Genomic DNA, 21031 nt, shown 5'->3' on the forward strand with positions numbered 1-21031 from the left:
TTTCCTGTATTTAGGTAAATTCCTCAATAAATTTAAGTGACGTTTATAAAAAATTGTTTTTTTAGCATTAAACTGATCATTTATTAATCATATCTTCATTAAATCTTGTATTAAATATTGAATTCTCGTTAAATAAGGACTCTCAATAAAAGAGTTTGGCTGTTTCTAAGTGATTTTGGTATCTGTTACATAATGATTAGTTTTGTTCAAAACTCAATGTATTCGTTAAAGAAAATCATTTTAAACTTTGTGTTATTTTTCACCATTCATTTTATAGTCTTTCATTTTATTATCTTCTGTGTTCTCAAATAAAATTTGCTACATTTTTTTATTAATGCAATAGCGAGAATAAGACATCGAATAAAGAATTCCTTCAATTGTAAACAGGTTGAAAACAAATTTTAATATTTTAATGAAAAGTCAAATACATCTTTTAAGTGCCATAGCTGAGATTAAAGCATTTCGGATTTAAGTTTCAGGATATTGTCTTAAAATTGTTTTATAAACAAATAAACAAGGCTTTCAGATTGCGCAAGAAAAATCACAAATAATAATGACACTTTTATTTTTTATTGTTTTAACAATTATTATTTCGTTGTTGTCTAATTGCTGTCTAGTTCACTGAAACTGTTTTTCTAAATATTACCTAAAAAAGAGAGAAAAAAAAAACTCGAGCATTTTAATTATTTCTGATAATTCGAAACTTTCAACGTTTTTTTTTCTTTGCATTGCTGCTAAAAATAACATAACAAACAAGTAGCTTATCCTCTGAAAAATACCTTGATATTTTTTATTGATCCCAGAAGTGATTGCACTGAATGTTATCTTTTTTTACACTTCTTACAATAGAAATAGTGATCTTTAAATTAAAATCAGTGTTTTATACAATACTAAGATAAAGTGCGATAAGTGATTAGAATTTCAGTTGTTTTATGTCACTCCCTTAATCACCTGGGAAGGGGCGTCAGATATATTCGAAGTGCATTTTCTGTTCAGCAATTAGTGCAACTCGTCATCTCTTCCTTCTTCTTTATTCAAGAATAGCAGAAAATGGGGAATTTCTTTAAAACGAGAAGTAAGTAAATAGTTTTATAAAATTTGGTGAAAATGTTTGCATATATTTGGAAAAGATTGCACGTTTATTTCATATTAGAATCTCTTTGATGTTTTAACAATTATGATACAATAATTGGGATTTTATAAACTAATTTTTTTATTATTAATATCAAAACTAGTTTACTTCAGTTCAATTAATAATCGAATGTTTGCAATAAATTTTATATTTGATGCTATAATGCACTTAATGTAAGTTTATTCTTCAGCAAAAATTCGTAAAGTAATTTCTCACGTAATTAAAAACTTGATTATTGTAAAGTGTGCGCAAAAAAATTGGATCGTTTTAAATAACTTTTGATCTAAAGATCGGATCTTCTCGTATTAAGACTCAATATTAGTGGTTCGAGAGAGTGATCTCAAATATGTTAATTATTTAATGCAGATGATATTTCAAGTTAGGATATTAGACGCAAAAATTACTTTCTCTAAACAAACACAATATATTTTTTTAAAAGGATTTGGTTTTCTGACTCTCAAAATATAGGAGGTAGCCGCAATTTGGAAAATATGGTCCTCATAATTTGGTAAAGGGAGAGTTCCAAAGTTTAAACCCTTTTATGTTAAATATACTTTTTGCATATTACGCCATATGTTACGAATTATTTAAGGGAATCGAAAACATTTTGCAACTAATTATAAAAGTTTTTTTTAAAAAAATTTACGGCGCAGGCACTAAACTTTCGTTCTTCACTTCGGAAGATACAGGAAGTGTTGCTCATTTATTATCTCGTATTTCGGATCTTCTCGTATTAAGACTCAATATTAGTGGTTCGAGGGAGTGATCTCAAATATGTTAATTATTTAATGCAGATGATATTTCAAGTTAGGATATCAGACACAAAAATTACTTTCTCTAAACAAACACGATAATTTTTCTTTAATGGATTTGATTTTCTGACTCTCAAAATATAGGGGGTAGCCGCAATTTGGGAAATATGGTCCTCATAATTTGGTAAAGGGAGAGTTCCAAAGTTTAAACCCCTTTATGTGAAATATACTTTCTGTATATTAAGCCATATCTTACGAATTATTTAAGGGAATCGAAAACATTTTGCAACTAATTATAAAAGTTTTCTTTTTAAAAAATTTACGGCGCAGGCACTAAACTTTCGTTCTTCACTTCGGAAGATGCAGGAAGTGTTGCTCATTTATTATCTCGTATCTCGGATCTTCTCGTATTAAGACTCAATATTAGTGGTTCGAGAGAGTGATCTCAAATATGTTAATTATTTAATGCAGATGATATTTCAAGTTAGGATATTAGACGCAAAAATTACTTTCTCTAAACAAACACAATATATTTTCTTAAAAGGATTTGTTTTTCTGACTCTCAAAATATAGGAGGTAGCCGCAATTTGGAAAATATGGTCCTCATAATTTGGTAAAGGGAGAGCTCCAAAGTTTAAACCCTTTTATGTTAAATACACTTTTTGCACATTACGCCATATGTTACGAATTATTTAAGGGAATCGAAAACATTTTGCAACTAATTATAAAAGTTTTCTTTTTAAAAAATTTACGGCGCAGGCACTAAACTTTCGTTCTTCACTTCGGAAGATACAGGAAGTGTTGCTCATTTATTATCTCGTATTTCGGATCTTCTCGTATTAAGACTCAATATTAGTGGTTCGAGAGAGTGATCTCAAATATGTTAATTATTTAATGCAGATGATATTTCAAGTTAGGATATCAGACGCAAAAATTACTTTCTCTAAACAAACACAATATTTTTTTTAATGGATTTGGTTTTCTGACTCTCAAAATATAGGGGGTAGCCGCAATTTGGGAAATATGGTCCTTGTAATTTGCAAAGCTTAAACCCCTTTATGTTAAATATACTTTTTGCATATTAAGCCATATGTTAGGAATTATTTAAGGGAACCGAAAACATTTTGCAACTAATTATAATTTTTTTTTTTAAATTTACGGCAGGCACTAAACTTTTGTTCTTCACTTCGGAAGATGCCGGAAGTGTTGCTCATTTATTATTACCCAGTGGGCACCTGTGAACTAAGTCACGGAGGTGAGCAACATTACTCACGCCATACTGCCACGGATACCCGTTTTTAAAGGGTAGGCGATATTCACACAACAGAGAGAGAAAGAGGGAGAAACATCCATACCCTGAGCGGGATTCGAGCCCACAACCATTGGCCTCACAGTCAGGCACGCTAACCACTCGGTCTCCTGTCCAGTAAAAATTTGATTTTTTGACCCTGACGTGATTTCAACGCTCTACCTTCTGATCAGGGGTCAAACGTGCTACCGTTGTGCCATCGGGCCTCATAATTATAAAAATCGCTTATCAAAAGATAATTTCATACAAAAAATAATTTTTAATAATTACTTATTATTTTCATTTTATTTAATAATATTTAATTATAAGAATTTTCCCACAATTTTAATGATTGTAATTTTATATGTCAAAATACAAAGCTTGAAACTAATAGGTCGAAAATGTTATGAGAAATTGAAACTTAAATATACGACTTTTTTAAAATTCATTTTCTCAAGAACGTGGAGGAATGGTGCCAAATATTTCTCAGGAAGTCAGTTTCCACCATTTTTGGTGCTAAGGTACACAAAAATTTCTTACAGTGTTGAACTATTCGATATCAGACTTCTATGCCGTCCTGTAGTTTTGAAATATGTATATGAAATATGTGTTATTAGGAATTATGAAAGAGTTTTGAAAATTTAGTGAATTACAGCTAATGATCTCAGAAATATTCAGATAATTAATCTATTTTGTTACATTCGTATTGCACAAGGCAATTATAATTGTCCTAAAAATGCTTCAAAACTCTTTATAAGGTAATAAAGTACAGTCATAATTAAATCTTTTCATTTCCATTTCTGAGATAACTTGCAAGGATTGAGAATGCGTTTCAGTCAGTTTCAAATGACCTTAAAAGAGTGCTCTGTGTTTTCATTTATTTATTTTATTGTGAACAGAAAACTAACCTATTGGAGTATAAACACCAAAAAATCATAATTATAATTTCTTTTAGCGAAATGCAAATAGCTAATTACCATAATGAATGGATTTCTTTATATCGTAATCCGAACTCGTATCGTAATTCTTTATATCGTAATGCCACACTGAGATACGAGCCCTAGCCTTTGGGACATGAAAATTATCCTTTAATTATTAGATTGCCTTAAACACAAATGCTACATTGTGAGATAATGTCGTTCAGGCTCATGGCTAACTTTGAAAGGCTTTTTAAATTACATTTCCGTTTATGTTATATAAAATTATAGAGTAAGCAAGTATAAAAAATGGTGGTTGAATTACATAATCACCATATTAAATTGCAACAACTCTCAACGATATTATTTCAGAAATATATTTTTAAATGTATAAGTAGTATTATAGTACTTATATAGCCTCTTTAAATAAACATGTTCTTTTTTTGAATTGAACTAGATTTAAATTAAAAAAAAAAATATGTGGGTAACCGAAATGAAGTAATCTCCTTTGTTCATAATTAGTATTATTGCGATTTTTATTTTTTTGACAGCTTACATGTCGTTTTCTATTACAATCTGCATACTTTTTTAAGCAAATGAAGTTTTTATATTATCAAGTAAGAACTTAGTTTATCAGAGATTCTTGTTTTCTGCCAGTATTTTTACAGAAATGTATTTATTAATTGGAATTTAGTAAATTTTATTCATTAAATCTTCAACAGTCGTGACTTTGCTCTGGTACTTAACTGGGCAGTTCCAGGATATGACATTCTAAAGATAAGAAGGATAAAGTTAATTATTCATTTACTTTCATACTAAATTATTAAACTATTCATTTTAAACTATATAATAAATTCCTTTGTGCCGTACATTTTATTTTTTAAACATTTACAGTGAAAATGCTTTTCTGGATCTTATTATATGTTTATTTTCAACAGCTAGTCAGCCTACTGGGTATTCTATCTATTATTGTATTTAAGTGACCTTTAATAATACCTTTTCTTTTTGACAGTTGATAATTGATATTTATTTCATGAAACAAAGCGCATAAATGTGCTATCTTTAAGTTGTCTTATCGATACATGTTACGTTATCTGCATGTATGAACAAGGTTGGCATTAAAATAAAAGGCGTTATCCTGAAGTTTATTTCTGTAATTGTTATTTATTCATGTCATAGAACATAATCACTTCTTATCAAGCAGTTTTCCTTGAATATAATCTAGCGGTTATTACTTATCAAAAAGTTCGTTTGTTTCAAGAATTAGTAAGACAAATTTATCTGTATAAATATTTGAGGATTTTTAATTTACTCAATTCTGGAATCAATATGAGAAAATTAGAAAAAAAAATTAAAGTATAAAACAAATAAGTCTCTTACCATTATTATATTTTTTCTACATTAGAGAATACTCGACAGTACAGAAGTTTTAAATAGATTTCTGTATTGTCTATTGATCCCCCTTTTTATTGGGAAATGCAGCATTTCAAATTCATGCTCTAGAAATATTTTTAGCATCAAATTACGCTAGAAAACGATCCTGGAAATTCCACAAACCCAGTTTGCAAGCTTTTGCTCGGGAAAATATTACCAAAATTCTTCGAAAGCTTCTAAAGTTGATGGTGATTTTAATAAAATTAGAAAAAAAACTAAACGCTTCAGACAGTTATTTTCAAGACATAGATTACCAAATTCAATCACATATTCATGGAATTAAAAAAGATTAAAAACTTTTTAGGGAATTCATAGAAATAAAAAAGCAAAATTAACTTGATTTCCGCACTGAGAACAGCAGTATAAAAAAGCCGATTCCAGCACACAGGCGGAGCAGGCGGCTCAGGCGGAGGCCGAGTTGAGTTATTTCCCTCCTGCTGCTGAGTTGAGTTGTTCACCTCCTGGTTTAGTTTTGGTTTCGGTTTCCGAAATTTATAACATCCGGTGGCAACACCTTGTTTAGTTTTGGTTTCAGTTTCCAAAATTTTTAACTTCCGGTGGCAGCACCAGATTTAGTTTCGGTTTTTAAAAAAGTAGCATATCACCTATTTCTGCCTGCTTGAACTTCTTTTTTTAGTTTTAGTTTTGATTTCAGTATCATTTCTAAGCGATGGCAACACTCATTAATTTAGATTTGTTATTAAAAGATGGCAACACTCAATCTGTTTACAAACTAAGCAGGCGGAGCAGTTTCGGTTTCCAAACAAATTCGTTCCATACTCGTAGCTCCATCTAGTGATTAAAACAATTATTAATTTTTGCACATTATAGATGTGTGATACTCGTGGCGCTATCTAGGTTAAAAAGTCATAATTATACATAATTTAAAAATAATAAATGTTTAAAAATAATATTTGGTAATAAAATTATTTTCTTTTTCGACTTGGGATTTGAACCAGCAACCTCCAGGACAAAATGCTTCCATTGGATACTGATTTGTCAGGCACGCTAACCAGTATCCAATGGACGCATACAAAACGAAAGGAAACTTACGGTCTTAAAATAAATTTAAACTCGCTGACGGTTATGGATAAAAACTTAGTTTCATGTATTCTTATTCTTGAAATGGCAATGCCAATAATTAAATTAAAATAATTTCCACTTGCAAGATTTTTATTTATTTCATTTCTTAGCAGTGGCAGCACCTTCATTATTGTGGTGGGTTACTCAAAAGAGTCATGAAATTGTGGAAGGCGGAGCAGGCGGTGGAAAAATTAAAATGAAATATGAATGAATGTTTTTACATAGAATGAAATAAATAAAAGAAATTAAATAGCGTTATAGTTAATTAGAAATGATTCTGGATACTATTTAAAAAAATTATATTTTAAACGTATAAATGAATAAAAAATGTAGTTGAAATGAATAAAAATTTTTAATACCCAAAATAAATTAAGATTTTTATTTTTTAAAATGTTCTGAAGATGTCATAGTAGCTCAAACCACTATCTCATTAATGCATTGAGAATAATAAAAAGAAGAAAAACAATACTTTATTTGAGAAACATTATCATAGTAGCAAAATCTGAGAAAAAAATTATGCAGTTGCCTTAAGTTAAATTTAAAGTTTATTTCCTAAATAAAAATAAACTTTTACTTCACCTGTAGCATGAAATACGCCATCTACTTATGATGTAGGAATAGAGAGAAATCGATTAAAAAACAAACAAATTTTCATTCATAACAAATCACACATCATTTTTTATTTGAGACATACATAAAACTATGTAATCATTAAACTAATTTATCAAAATATAAGAAATATGTAACATATGTATAGATATAGAAACATTCATAGGTTTTTCTTCTTCATGAATTCAAGGCAAAATTACTCATCAGTTATTTCTTCATTTCTTAATTTGTAGTGTCCATGAGCAAGAGTCGTAATGCCATCTTCCAAAATATGCCTCTTTTCGTCGTTAAAAGATAAAGCAAGTTTATTTTGATGCACAGAATGAATGTTATGGTGTTTAGAACGAATAAAATTCATTTCTGCATAAAGATTTTTTTTGCTAAATAAGCAATCAAAATAATCGTGAAATGTTATTTTATTTTTGAGGGTTTGTTTTTTAATTCCTTTCAATCGCTTTTCTGTTTTTTCTTCAGTTTTGTAGGCATACATTTTTGATTTTAATCCAATGAATTCGGACATTATCCGACCCTTGTTCTCATCTTTCATCTTTCCGAGGACTTTTTTATTTATTAGTGGTATGTTGTAAATGTTATTTATGTCATAGTCGGATGTATCATATAAGTTAATGTTATTTTTTATGTCTGCATACATATCCGAAGTTTGTACCTCATAAATAAAGGAATCTGTATCCGTGTACATCAGTCGAATGTTTGATCCGTACGTTTCTTTCATCGTTTCGTAATGGAAAGAATACATAAGAATTTTGGATGCTTCTAGAATAACCATGCCTATTTGAATAGGTTTAGAAAAATGAATTTTTGTTTTTTTCATATGCACAGCCATTAAATTTTCAGAAAAAATTGTTCTGTGCTCAAAATTTGGTTTTGCAATGAGTTTGCTTACTTGTTTGCTGGATGTGCACAATCTAATATTTACTCGACGCCTTATATTTTCCATTGTTTTTCCAAAAATGCTGTTGTTCATCAGTTTATAAAAGTCTTTATGGAAATCTGTTTTAGAATTGGTTCTTAATTTAGTGTTAAAATCTATATAACTCTGGAGCCATGGTGATTGATTAAATTGTAAAACTCTATGTATTTTAGTTAATTTCAGCCCTAATTTCAAGTACAGTTTCAAATTCTTATAATATATAACATATTTAAGTTTTGGCTCTAGAGTGGTTAAGAGGCGTGGTAATCTACAGTTAGGTGGTGGTTTGTTTTCAGGTGCGACTGGGAAATCAGAATGATGATCATGTAGCTCATCGGGATAATTCAGGTCAACCTCTAATATATAACCGATTTTTGAATCATCCGGAATTTTTTCTACATCTATATCTGTGCTGCACCATGAAAATTTATTCAAAGGCAAGCTCTGGCTCATCGCAAAACCATAGAGGTTATTTGCATCTAGATATATTAAAAATTTAGATTGTTCATTAGGATTAAAAGTATCCATGTACTTATTATTAGCTTTTGAATATCGGTTACAACATTGGCTTATTCCTCCCCTAATACCCTTTTCAATGAATAAAATCATATCATAATCCGTTATTAATTCTAAAGTTATTTTTGAATGAAATAACATTGCATCCCAGGAAAGAGCGGGAGCTGTGTAATACCAACACGGATCCAAATTATAAGTTTTTAAGCAAATGTTTCGAAAATTTTCAAATAAATCTGCTAATAAAAGTACATCTGTTTTAACATATAAATCACAATAGTCACCTAGTGTTATTAAATTAAATGTTTGGAAAACATTTAAGGCATGTCTATAATCATCCTCATTTATTTCTTCCTCATTAAGTTTATTGTAAAAGTTATCGCGTGATGGTAAACTAGTTTCATTGCATTTTTTAAAATCATCAAAATAATCATATGGAAAAATTCCTTTTCTAAGAAGTAAATCAATTTTATTAGATGGAAAATTAATGTTCATATGTTTAAATTCATTTTTACTTAAAGTAGATATTAAACTATCGAGACTTGCCGGCATGAACTTTAATGTATCAATAAAGCGAATGTGAAAATTTTTAGAAATTGTTTTTGAAAAGGAAATGTATCTCTCTTCGTTATTAGGTATTAAAAAAATGGGGAAATTATCATATCCTAACTCCTTTACAAATATATGAGCGTCGTAACCTGCCAAATTATGAAAGAAAACTGGTAAAAAATTTGGTACTCTCATTAGAAGGTTACATCTATTGCAACACGCACCGTTAAAATTTTGAGTAACGTGATTATGATCACGAACTTTTTTATTTTCGAAAGAAAAAGGTTCAGAACATGCGTAACAGTTCTTAGCATCATCAAAAAGTTTTTGTTCAATTTCATTCAAAGGTTTTAAAGGTTTAGGATTTCTGTAGATTTTTTCGATTTCGAGAGCTTCATTTTTTATACTTTCTACAAATACTTTAGAGGCATCTTCCCCTCTGTATATAACAGGAGGTTTATAAAAGCCACCATCATAGCATATATAATAGCAAAAGCTAAAAGGTGCGTGTTTCTGATAGATAGTTGATGAAGAAAGATTCGGATTTCGAGAACAAGAGTCGGTTTTCAAAGTTAAGCATTCAAAATCTGCATAAACAGTGAAAGGAACTTTTAAAACATGCTGAAAATTTTTAAATTTAATGTACTTACTTTCTTCAGATGGCATTACGACTCTTGCTGGACAATTTTTGTCACACAGTTCTTTGTGTTTTATAAGAGAATCCTCTGAGTTGAAAAACACTAAGCACCTTTTACATATGAAAACTTTATGTCCGTGATTTGAATATTGTTTTGACACAAGCCTGGAAAGATTTTTGATGAGGCAATAATGTCCAAATTCATGTTTAGTTGGCACAAGTAATAAGTCAATGTGTACAGTTTCACTAACTTCACTGACGAGTAAGGGAAAAATGTTCAGTTCTTTGTCAAAGGAATAGACATTAATAGAGATGTTATTATTTTTTGAAAATTTTTTAACATCACTTAGAGGGGTAGGAAAATTTATTCCTTCAAAGTTCAAATTTTTTTCAAGATCTTCGTAATTTGATACACGATTTGGGTTGCGATCTGCAGGAAATACAGCTGCTAAAATGGACCATTTGAAGCAACAAGTGTCGCTATTTTTAACATTAATTACAGCATTTGTCATACGAATTTTTTCAGGTAATTCCACAAAAGTTGAACCTCTTAGAGGAGTAAATTTATTAGTGTGGATTTCGAGTTCAATAATTTCTCCCAGCGTCCAGCCTGAGTCTTTTTCCTGGAAATCCTCACTTTCTAGAATAAGTTTATTTGTTAATTCTTCATATAATTCACTTTTATTTGTAGAGGCGAAAACAGGTTTGTTTGCTGTCTTGAACTCGACATTTTTTATTTGCTTGACGAAGTCATCACTTACTTTTTGATAGATACAAAATATTAACAATCTCACTTTCAGTGATTCATGTTTTTGAAGTTCAGATAGAAATATTTCAGTAGTTTCATCCTTTTTACTTCTTAAAAACTCTGGAATACCGATCTCTCTATCATAATTTTTTAGAGTGAATTCTCTATAGGCCTTTTTGAAAGCACTTTTTGTTTCTTTTGTTCGTGACAATTTGGTTCTATCCAAGTTTTCTGCAGATGTAGGAGCAATGGTAGATGTTGAAGGTCCAGCAAAGGTTGGGAGTCCTGCAGATGTTGAAGGTTCGGCTAATATTGGAAATCCAGATGTTGAGGGCTCGGTGAATGAAGGCACTGCACCACCTTGTTGATTGTTTAGAATCACCATCTTTTTGTTGGGTTCATTATCATCATCTCGCTTTCTTTTCTTATTCTGCTTTTCCAATTTTCTTCGACAATTTCCATTTTTTAAGTGATGATCTAAATTGTCTTTTCTGCTGAATTCTGTAGCACACATTTTACATGAAATTTTCTCAGTAGAATGCACAGAGTCTCTGTGTCTTAGTAGATCACTTTTACGAGCAAACTTTTTAGAGCAGTCAGTACATGAATGCGCATTTTTTTTCTCATGTACTTGTAAGGTGTGCCGTTTTAAATTGTAGTTCGTATTAAAACACTTCTCACAAATGTTGCAAGTAAACATGTTGAAGCCTTAAAATCAACACAACGTTGTGATTACTACACCGACAAACAAATTTTATCTTCAGCAAATTTGTGACGATCATGCGCAGTACGTATGCTCCACACAACGACTTGGATTGGCTATCTTAAAAGTCATTTGGAAGTAAACCACCTTAACTGCAACCTATTTTATCATAACTAAAGAATTTTCTATGAGGGATACATTAATGAATGGTATTATACGTTATCACCATTCAAGGAACTAGTTTTTCAACTATATTCTCACCTTTACTCACCTTCACAACACGTAATAGCTTGGTCTACCTGTGCAGTGTTATGTAGTTGACTGATAACAGTCAGGACATGCATTGTACTTTGATTCATCATATGGACATTAATCATACACTCAATTTTATCTTGTCAAAGCATGTTTCTAAGCTTTAAAGTAAGCAACGGGAGAGAGAATAATGATTAATAATTATTATCGAGTAAATACTTCAAAATCAAACATTAATTTTCAATTTTAGATTATACAAAATACAAATAAATGAATTTCTGAGGGAAAAATATTTTATTGCTATTTTTTTAATTAAAAATTTTGTTATAAAATTATTTGTTTAAACATTTAATAATGCAATATTCTCACATAAATGGTTTTGTTATAAGAGAAAAGAATTAGTTTTGCGATGGATGCTCTTAAATTAGGTCACGATTTCTCGATGATCGTCTCAGATCCATCAGGAAGCGGTAAAACCCATTATATTAAAAAACTAATAGAAAATAAAATGATTAAACCCTTCCCGAAAGAAATAATTTGGTGCTATGGTATTTATCAAAAATTATATGATGAAATTCCTAATGTTACCTTTCATGATTGTATACCATCAAATTTGAATCACTATTCAGATGCATTGATTATCATTGACGATCTGATGAGTGAGTTAGGAAACGATCCGAAATTAACTAAATTATTTACTAAATTTTCTCATCACATCAATTTAAGTAAAATATTTGTGTTGCATAATATTTTTCACAAAGGAAAGGAAATTAGAGAAATATCTCTAAATGCTTATTATCTCGTGTTGTTCAAAAATAGGAGAGATCAATCACAAATTATACATTTAGGACGCCAATTATATCCTAGTAAACTAAAGTTTTTTCAAGAATGTTACGCAGATGCTACTTCAAAACCATATGGTTATTTACTAATTGATTTAAAATCGGAAACTGATGAATCTATGCGCATGCGTACTGGTATGTTTCCCGGAGATACTTTTTACGTATATCAACCGCGATAACTTTATTAAAACAGATGATTTTGAACAAGCAACATGTCTGCTGTCGTTATAGATTTCGAGGGATTTCAACTACCTTCGGGACACTATATCATAAAAGAACTTGCATTTCAGTCCATAAATAGCAATTCCATCAGCGGTATCTTTCATTTTCTACCGCCTTGCACTTCCGAACAACTTACTCGTCAGCAGAAATTTCAATATAAATGGGTAACAAAATATATACATTTGATAGAATGGAATGGAGGATAAATACCATATTATAAAATGCGAACCATCTTAACATTTTTGTTCGATATGTTCACACATATTTATGTTCAAGGGTTAGAGAAAGGAAAAATTTTAATGGGGAAAAAATGTTAAAATTTAGAAAATATTGGCTGTCCAAAGATTGATCAAGTTATAAATTCAAACTTTTGTTCTTTTCATCCTCCCAATTTTAAAAGATGCGCACTTACTAAAGTGAAAGTTTTTTGCAGAAATAATAAATAGACTCGAATAGAAATTGCATCATTCATTTGATTACAAGATGTCAGTGTGCACTGATCAAACTTTACAGCTCTTAAAGTTAATTTCTAAAACTAAAAATTCAAAATCTCTCGTGAAAAGGTGCTCAAAAAGTGAGATAAAAACTTTGTGTGAGTGTGTGTTGAACGTGTTGTGTGGAAACGTACCCCTGACAAAAACTCAAAAATATTTTCTGTCTCCTTTTAAAGAGTGCTTGCGAAAACTTTCAAACAAAAAAAAACACCCTTATATAAAAAAAGAAAATTCTCATTCAAAAGGGGGAAGGATTTTTTTATCAATTTTATTACCTGCTGCTATATCAGTTATCAGTTCTTTAATTCATGGAGCACAGTATGAAATTTGTGCTAGTTCCGGAAGACGGGGGTTCAAATTCAAGAACACTTATCGGAGTTGGATCAACAAATGATAAACATTCTACAGAACAAATATTTAGCTGATCACGAGAAAACAGCTCTGTATTTACAAGTGCAAACCCGATAAACCAGAACCCCAAACGAATCAGCAGGAAATTCCAAATACAGAGAATTCTGCAGTTGCATCTGCAGAAGAGGGCTCTTCAAATATCAAAAGAGAAACAGAAGACTTGGAAGAAAAAATTCTAAATGTAGTTCCAGCTCGATTTCAAGAAAAAGCTAAAGATATGTATAAATTTTTCAAAGTAATGAAATTCTTTGGAACACTAAAGGTGAAATTATTCATGAAGATAAAGCTGTTCCTGGAAGTAATATAGTAAATCTTATAAACGACTTTTTACGAAATAGAAGATCAGCTCCAATGGGGAGAAATGTATTTTTAAAAACATTAAATGATGCTCAATTACCAGCACATTTAGATGTAAATAAAAAATTGTATAATAAAAATAAAATTGTTAAGAAACCTATAATGTATGCTCGCAGAAGTGCTTGGGTGAAACTTTAAAAATAAATGTTACTTTATTAATTAAAACTTTTTGTCTTTGTCATCTTCAAAATTTATCTTCAAAATTTTCTTTTTATATAAAGTTTAATATTTGGAAAAAAATTCTTAAGTAAAATTCATTCATATTTCATTCTATTTTTTCCACCGCCTGCTCCACCTTCAACAATTTCATGACTCTTTTGAGTAACTCACCACAATAATGAAGGTGTTGCCACTGCTAAGAAATGAAATAAATAAAAATCTTGAAAGTAGAAATTATTTTAATTTAAATATTGGCATTACCATTTCAAGAATAAGAAAACATGAAACTAAGTTTTTATCTATAACCGTCTGCGACTTTAAATTTGTTTTAAAACCGTAAGTTTCCATTCGTTTTGTATGCGTCCATTGGATACTGGTTAGCGTGCCTGACAAATCAGTATCCAATGGAAGCATTTTGCCCTGGAGGTCGCTGGTTCAAATCCCAAGTCGAAATTTTTTTTTAATACCAAATATTATTTTTAAACATTTATTTTTTTTTAAATTATGTATAATTATGACTTTTAAACCTAGATAGCGCCCCGAGTATCACACATCTATAATGTGCAAAAATTAATAATTGTTTTACTCACTAGATGAAGCCACGAGTATGGAACAAATTTGTTTGGAAACCGAAACTGCTCCTCCTGCTTAGTTTGTAAACAGATTGAGTGTTGCCATCTTTTAATAACAAATCTAAATTAATGAGTGTTGCCATCGCTTAGAAATAATACTGAAATCAAAACTAAAACTAAAATAAGAAGTTCAAGCAGGCAGAAATAGGTGATATGCTACTTTTTTAAAAACCGAAACTAAATCTGGTGCTGCCACCGGAAGTTAAAAATTTTGGAAACCGAAACCAAAAGTAAACAAGGTGTTGCCACCGGATGTCAGAAATTTCGGAAACCGAAACCAAAAATAAACCAGGAGGTGAACAACTCAACTCAACAGCAGGGGGAAACAACTCAACTCAACTCGACCTCCGCCTGCTCCGCCTGTGTGCTGGAATCGGCTTTTTTATACTGCTCAGAACATTCTGGCAAAATTACCTTACTGTATGGTAATGACATTTCTGATAAAAAAGACCATAATTCTGGCTAATAAAGCCTATATAGACGCTATTTAAACCATTATTTCGGTTATTTTTTCGTTCATATGTTAACGATTTGCCGGAAATTCTGTTTTTCAAACTGAACTGAAAAGTAAATATAACCGATTAAGGATTTCTATGTCACGCTCTAAGGTATGATAAAATTACCATATTTTCCAAATTTTCACTCATATTATAAAACCATATTTTATTGCTAGTTTTACCAAAATTATTGCTAAAACTTTCGAGATTTTGGGTGTACCCATAAAGTTTTTAAGACGGTAAATTTTACTATAGTCTTTTAGTTTTGATAATACTTTTTTTCTCAATACGAAGGCAGTTAAAATCCCATTTTTTTTTTTTAACAAAAAATGTAAAAAACTTATTTTAATTAAAATTTTATTTAGTAATTACTTAGATAAATATCATATTTTATCTTAATAAAATAATAAAAAATATTCTGCGTCAAACCGATGTGAATAATAAAGAAAAGTAGGAGTGCTGAAAGGAGGCACGAAAATTTTCTTGGCATGGTGAATGGTTATTTTGCGCGCGTTTTGTTAAAATAAAATTTAATTGGTTTAAAGAAAAAAAAGGAAAAATAATTATAACCCAAATTTAATTTTTTATAACACCACTATTATTATATAATACCAGTTGCATGAAAATGAAGCTAATTAGCATAAAATACGATTCTAAATTGATGCCTTTGGATCAATAAAATAACTTAGTATTGTCAGGCTTGGCTATAAAATTAATTGAAAAACATATTGTATTGATCAGCAGATCGGCAAGTTAGGGGCTCTTTTCTTGTAACTGCGTATAATGCCCTTCACGATCCTTCCCATCAAATATGTAAAATAAATGCTAGTATATAGTACATTTTTCGTTCGACAGTTACTGTTTATAGTGCCACAAACAGAATAACAATATCGTTTAGCAGGAGTAAGGAATTCCTCACTGAGACATTCTTTTTCTAGGTAAGCTGTAGGCAATATTTTTTCATAAATAATTATTTTATGGATTAGAATTACTTTTTGAGTTCTTGGGATTAAAATAAAAACACTCTAGGTGGTCTAAGTGGTCATATTTAAATTCAGCAGCTTAAAATCTAAACAGTATCATCATAAAGAGCTTTAGCAAATCGTTGTTATTTCGTTGTCTAAATTCTCTTTCTGAATTCATTATATACAACTAATCCCATTCTCATTATTAGTATTCACAGCCGGCATCTCAGCTTTAATTTTAGGTTAAAGAATGAAATAATTATCATAATAATTCTTCTTTTAAGGAAATATGAAATACCGTGAGAAACTTCCCGCAAAGTATTCTAGCCTGTCATATTTGCTATATTATCCTTTGTCAGACACGTGCTCGGGATTACTTGTGTTGTAGTTGTTGTAGTTTATTTACGTCGCACTAGAGCTGCACAATGGGCTATTGGCGACGGTCTGGGAAATATCCTTGAGAATGATCCGAAGACATTCCATCACAATTTTGATCCTCTGAAGAGAGGATGGCACCCCCGCTGTGATAGCCCGATGGCCTGTGCTTGAAGTCGAGCACTTTAAGTAATATTTTTTAATACTAATTACCAATTTATTAATTAGCAAATATAAACGAATCTATATAGGGAATCAAATCTAAATCTTGACTGGCATAATATTCAGCTCATTTTTCACTATTAAATTTTAAATTACTACACCAGTGCGCGTTTAACCATAATATTCAAATTTAAACCATAATGTACCGTTGCGAAAATTTCCTAAATCCATAATACTACGCTAACTTGATTCATATTATCAAGCTAAACTTACCATCTTAAACTTGATTGCAGATTTGATTTTTAAGGTAGAACTTGACACCTCTTTAAGGCTTCAAACTATACTATTATATTTCAAGGTAGCACTAAAATGGTTCCAATTTGAACCGATTTTTCGAGAGTGCAGTTGACGTATGTCTCCCAATCCATAACATAACTGCTATTATAATTAGCTTGATGTGCGCATGAGGAATAAATGAAACTTTCTTTTCAAATCTTTGACTTAAAAAAAAACTTTAAAAGTAACACATTAAAGTTTCAATATTATAACTACTTCTTTGGCATTTCAACTGTAAATAAAATTCTACATAATTCTACATCAATAATTTCAAATGAGCAATATACTTTTTTGTGTTATTTCAAGGATCAAAAGACGCACGTAAGGTAAAAAAGTATGGTAAAAATAGAAGTTATTTTGTCCTTTTAAATAGTAATCGCGAAATAATTGACTTAGCGTTGAATGTTAAGTAGCGTTGTGAGAAACTGATGATTTCATTTTTATATTTTTTAATTGTCGGTTAGAAGTATTTAATGATTAAAGTATAGAACTGGTGTTTTAATTAGTTTTCATTCTATTACTTTTTAATTATGTTCTTATGAAACAGTGGAATATTAGAAAAATTATGACCTCATTAAAAGCAAAGAATTGAAGATTAATCCTAAATGAGAGTTTGATTTTTGCAATTTTTTTTAATGAAAATTAATTTTTCTTTAAAAGTTAAGATAAAATAAATTAAATAAATAAGTAATCTAAATAATTTCCTGTTCCTATACGAGCATTTGAAAACATACTCGATTGTTTGAAAACGCAACTAATGTGCATAGAAATCAGATTTTTTTTTTTTAAATTTAAGGCATTTTTCTTGATTTGATATTTTATAGCTCTTTTTTTTATCTACGTTTTTCATTTTCAAAAAATTAGTTTTATTTTGAAAAAGATATAATTTAGTTTCTCTATTTCTCCTGGTTAATAATGAATGTTATTATTTTTTCTCCCGAAAGCAAATTAGTTATTTTTAAAAATTATTATTTTGTTTAAATTATTTTTAAATGTCCAAACTACTAAACAAGGCTTTTGCTTCGATCTTCATAGTAATTTAGCTATTTTTTGAGAAATAATGGGATTATTTTAATGCTCTTTTAATGGGATTGTTATATAGCTTTGATGTAATTTTACTTTGATGTGCAAAAACAATTACTATGAGTTCATTTCTCTTGTATTTAACGTTTAAAATGTATGAAGAAAAGCGTACGAAGCAATTTTAGTTAAATTATTGCATTATATGATAATAACAATTCCGGTCAAGAAAAAACATCATAATTCTGGATGTACATGTAACAAACATGTTAATCAATCATATGCACAGCAAAGATATGAACATTAAAACTAATCTTAGTAGAACAGAAGTGAATACGAATTCCGCACCCGGCCTGCCCCCCACAGTGCTGACGTAAAATAATTTTGGTGGTAGACGGATCATGGGTTGGAGTCTCCTTGGTAAGCGTGGGAGGTTTTCGTGGTTTTCCTCTCCACGCAACGCAGATGCTGGTTAATTTCATCAAAAAGTCCTCCTCGGAGACAAATTTCCACCAATACTTGATCCAAGAGTTCTCTTGCCTTCTGGATTGGCCTCAAAATTACAAGGCGGAGTTGAGCATTAGTAATCGTGAACCCAAAAATTGCGTCGGCTGCTCAACAATGGTTATAAAATGATATAATAATAATGATGATAATAATAATAATTACGGATATTATATTTTATGTATTCGTAATTTAATTAAAGGTTTTATTTTTAGGTGTATTTCTTTTTGCTTTATCGTTGCTTGCTGTCTTAGCCTTGATAGAATGTGAGACGGATCCAGAATTTACTGATACTCTGCCATCATTTATATGTCCTAAAAGTGGAACAAGTAAGTCAAAATTTACTACCACTATATTTCGCATTTCCAATATGAAAATGTTAAAAATAGGAATGCATAACACAGCTAGTAACAAACATTTTCAAATTAGTATAATTATGGAAATAGTTTATACACATAAATCGTCCACATGAATGTAATGGAATTATTCAATTTCGCAACAACTTTTAAAAGTTCACACATATTAGCTTATTTTTGTAGTATCATACTATCTATAAACAAAAAAAAAGTGGCTAATAACAGTGAAATGCCACATATTTAAGTTGAGTTTCATCCCGTAATTTTGACTTTACCTTTTTTGCAGTAAAAATTTGACAAAAAAGTAATCATAATTGTAATAGTAAATTTAATCGTAGTCGCTGGGAGTGTCTTCCTATTTCAAAATTCCTTTCAATGCGTCTCAGAGCTGGTACAAATTAAAAATTATCGTAATTTTATGTTAATTTATTGTTATCTAATAATTATTGCTGAAAATTACATTAGAATAGATTCAGAAATAGATGTTTTATCGTAATTAATAGATTCGACGACTTATTTGCCCAGCTTGTCATTTTCCTCGCTATATGCAGTGCACGAAAAGGAAGAAAAAAAAATAGAAAAGTGAAACCCGAAATAATTTTTGATCTAATGATCGGATCTTCACGTTCTAGGACTCACTCCTAAAAGTTCGAAAGGGTAATTTCAAATAAGCTAATTAATTAGTGCTGACGATATTTTAACTTACGAAATCAGATACAAAAACGTACTTTTTCTGAATAAAAGTAACTTTTTTTGATGGATTATGATTTCTGACTCCCGAATTATAAGGAGTAGCCGCAATCCTGAAAATATGGTCTCAATAGTTTGTATAGGAGAGTAGTTCATAGTTTGGGACCCTTACTACTAATTTTACTTTTTGCGTAATTAAACTAATCTCGAGAATTTCTGAAGAGAATTGAAAAATTTTTGCACCCAACTGTAAAACTCACTTACCCAAAGATAATTCCATGCAAAATCTAACTTTTAGGAAATATTTATTATTATTGATTGGTTTATTTATTAATTTATTTAATACTTGTAGAAAAATGAGTTGTAAGGTATGCAATTTTTACATCATTTTACAGAACGTTATTCCACATGGCAAAATACCATATTTGAGTAAATTCGGACGAATAGTTAGAGCGAAATTTTCTGGAACTATTTGACCAATTTTGCTCAAATTTTCTACTTTGCCATGCAAAATTACATGCCTTAAAATGATGTAAAGAATACTTTGCAACTCAAAATTTGTTCGAGTCTAATTAAATTAAATAACAAAACAATTACTAACAGTTATACTTTGCATGGAATTATCTTTGGATAAAGCCTAGTGTGTTTTGGATAAAGACTTTTGGATAAAGCTTTATACTAGTGTGCAAAATTTTTTGAATTTGCTCGAGTACCCGAGATATATTGAATTAAGCAAAAAGTAAAATTAACATGAAGTGGTCCAAATCTTGGACCGCTGTCCTGACCAAACTATTGGTACCCTATTTCCCAGATTGCGGTTACCTCTTATAATCTGAGGGACAGAAATCATAATTCATCAAAAAAGAAAAAAAAAAGGTACGTTTATTCAAAGTATGTTTTTGTGTCTAATTTCGTAACTGTACTAAGTAATATGCATTTTTGAGATCACCAGCTCAACCATTAAAATTGAGTTCTAGAACGTGAAGATGCGATTATTAGATCAAAAGTTATTTAGGGTGGCCCATTTATTAGTTTTTGCGAACTATACAATAGCACGTCAAGCTTAAATTTTCACAAAATATATACAGTTTTTATGATTTTTTATACCATTCAAAACAAATAACTGTATCATATTTTAGTATAAAAATTATCGAAAAGTTAAATAAATAAATAAAATAATACGTTTAACTATAGGATGATTATAAAATGACTTGTTTTTGAATAATTTATTTTTCACAGATTAGTAAACTAATTAAAACCACATATTTTCTTAAAGTTTAAGTTCGGTGTGCTGCTGTCAGATGTAAGGAAGAGAACACTTTTTACATTTAACTTTTTTAACGTAGACACAAGTTTTTCGCCCTTTAGCGTTTAAAAAAAAGGGAAAAAATTCAGCCCACACTACTGCGTAAAAGTATATATAATTTTTGAAACAACAAGTCAAACATACGTAGACTTTCC

At 30.0% G+C, this 21031-nt stretch overlaps 1 protein-coding gene across 2 annotated transcripts in view; it reads left to right on the forward strand.

Annotated features, from left to right (window-relative positions):
• Positions 1–856: 856 nt before the first annotated feature.
• The window catches only part of LOC107448563 (uncharacterized), a 182180-nt gene continuing 162005 nt past the window's right edge, over positions 857–21031 (forward strand). Inside the window, exons 1-2 of one of the 2 annotated variants that reach the window (XM_043048709.2) lie at positions 857–1075; positions 18740–18853. In XM_043048709.2, the coding sequence (XP_042904643.1) occupies positions 1051–1075; positions 18740–18853 (139 nt within the window). In that variant the 5' untranslated portion in view covers positions 857–1050. The remainder of the gene's footprint in view (positions 1076–18739; positions 18854–21031) is intronic. The other variant, XM_043048708.2, reaches the window with a different exon arrangement.

The sequence above is a fragment of the Parasteatoda tepidariorum genome, chromosome 11, assembly GCF_982258835.1.
Source record: "Parasteatoda tepidariorum strain Cologne lab strain chromosome 11, Ptep-v5.0, whole genome shotgun sequence".
NCBI lineage: Eukaryota > Metazoa > Arthropoda > Arachnida > Araneae > Theridiidae > Parasteatoda > Parasteatoda tepidariorum.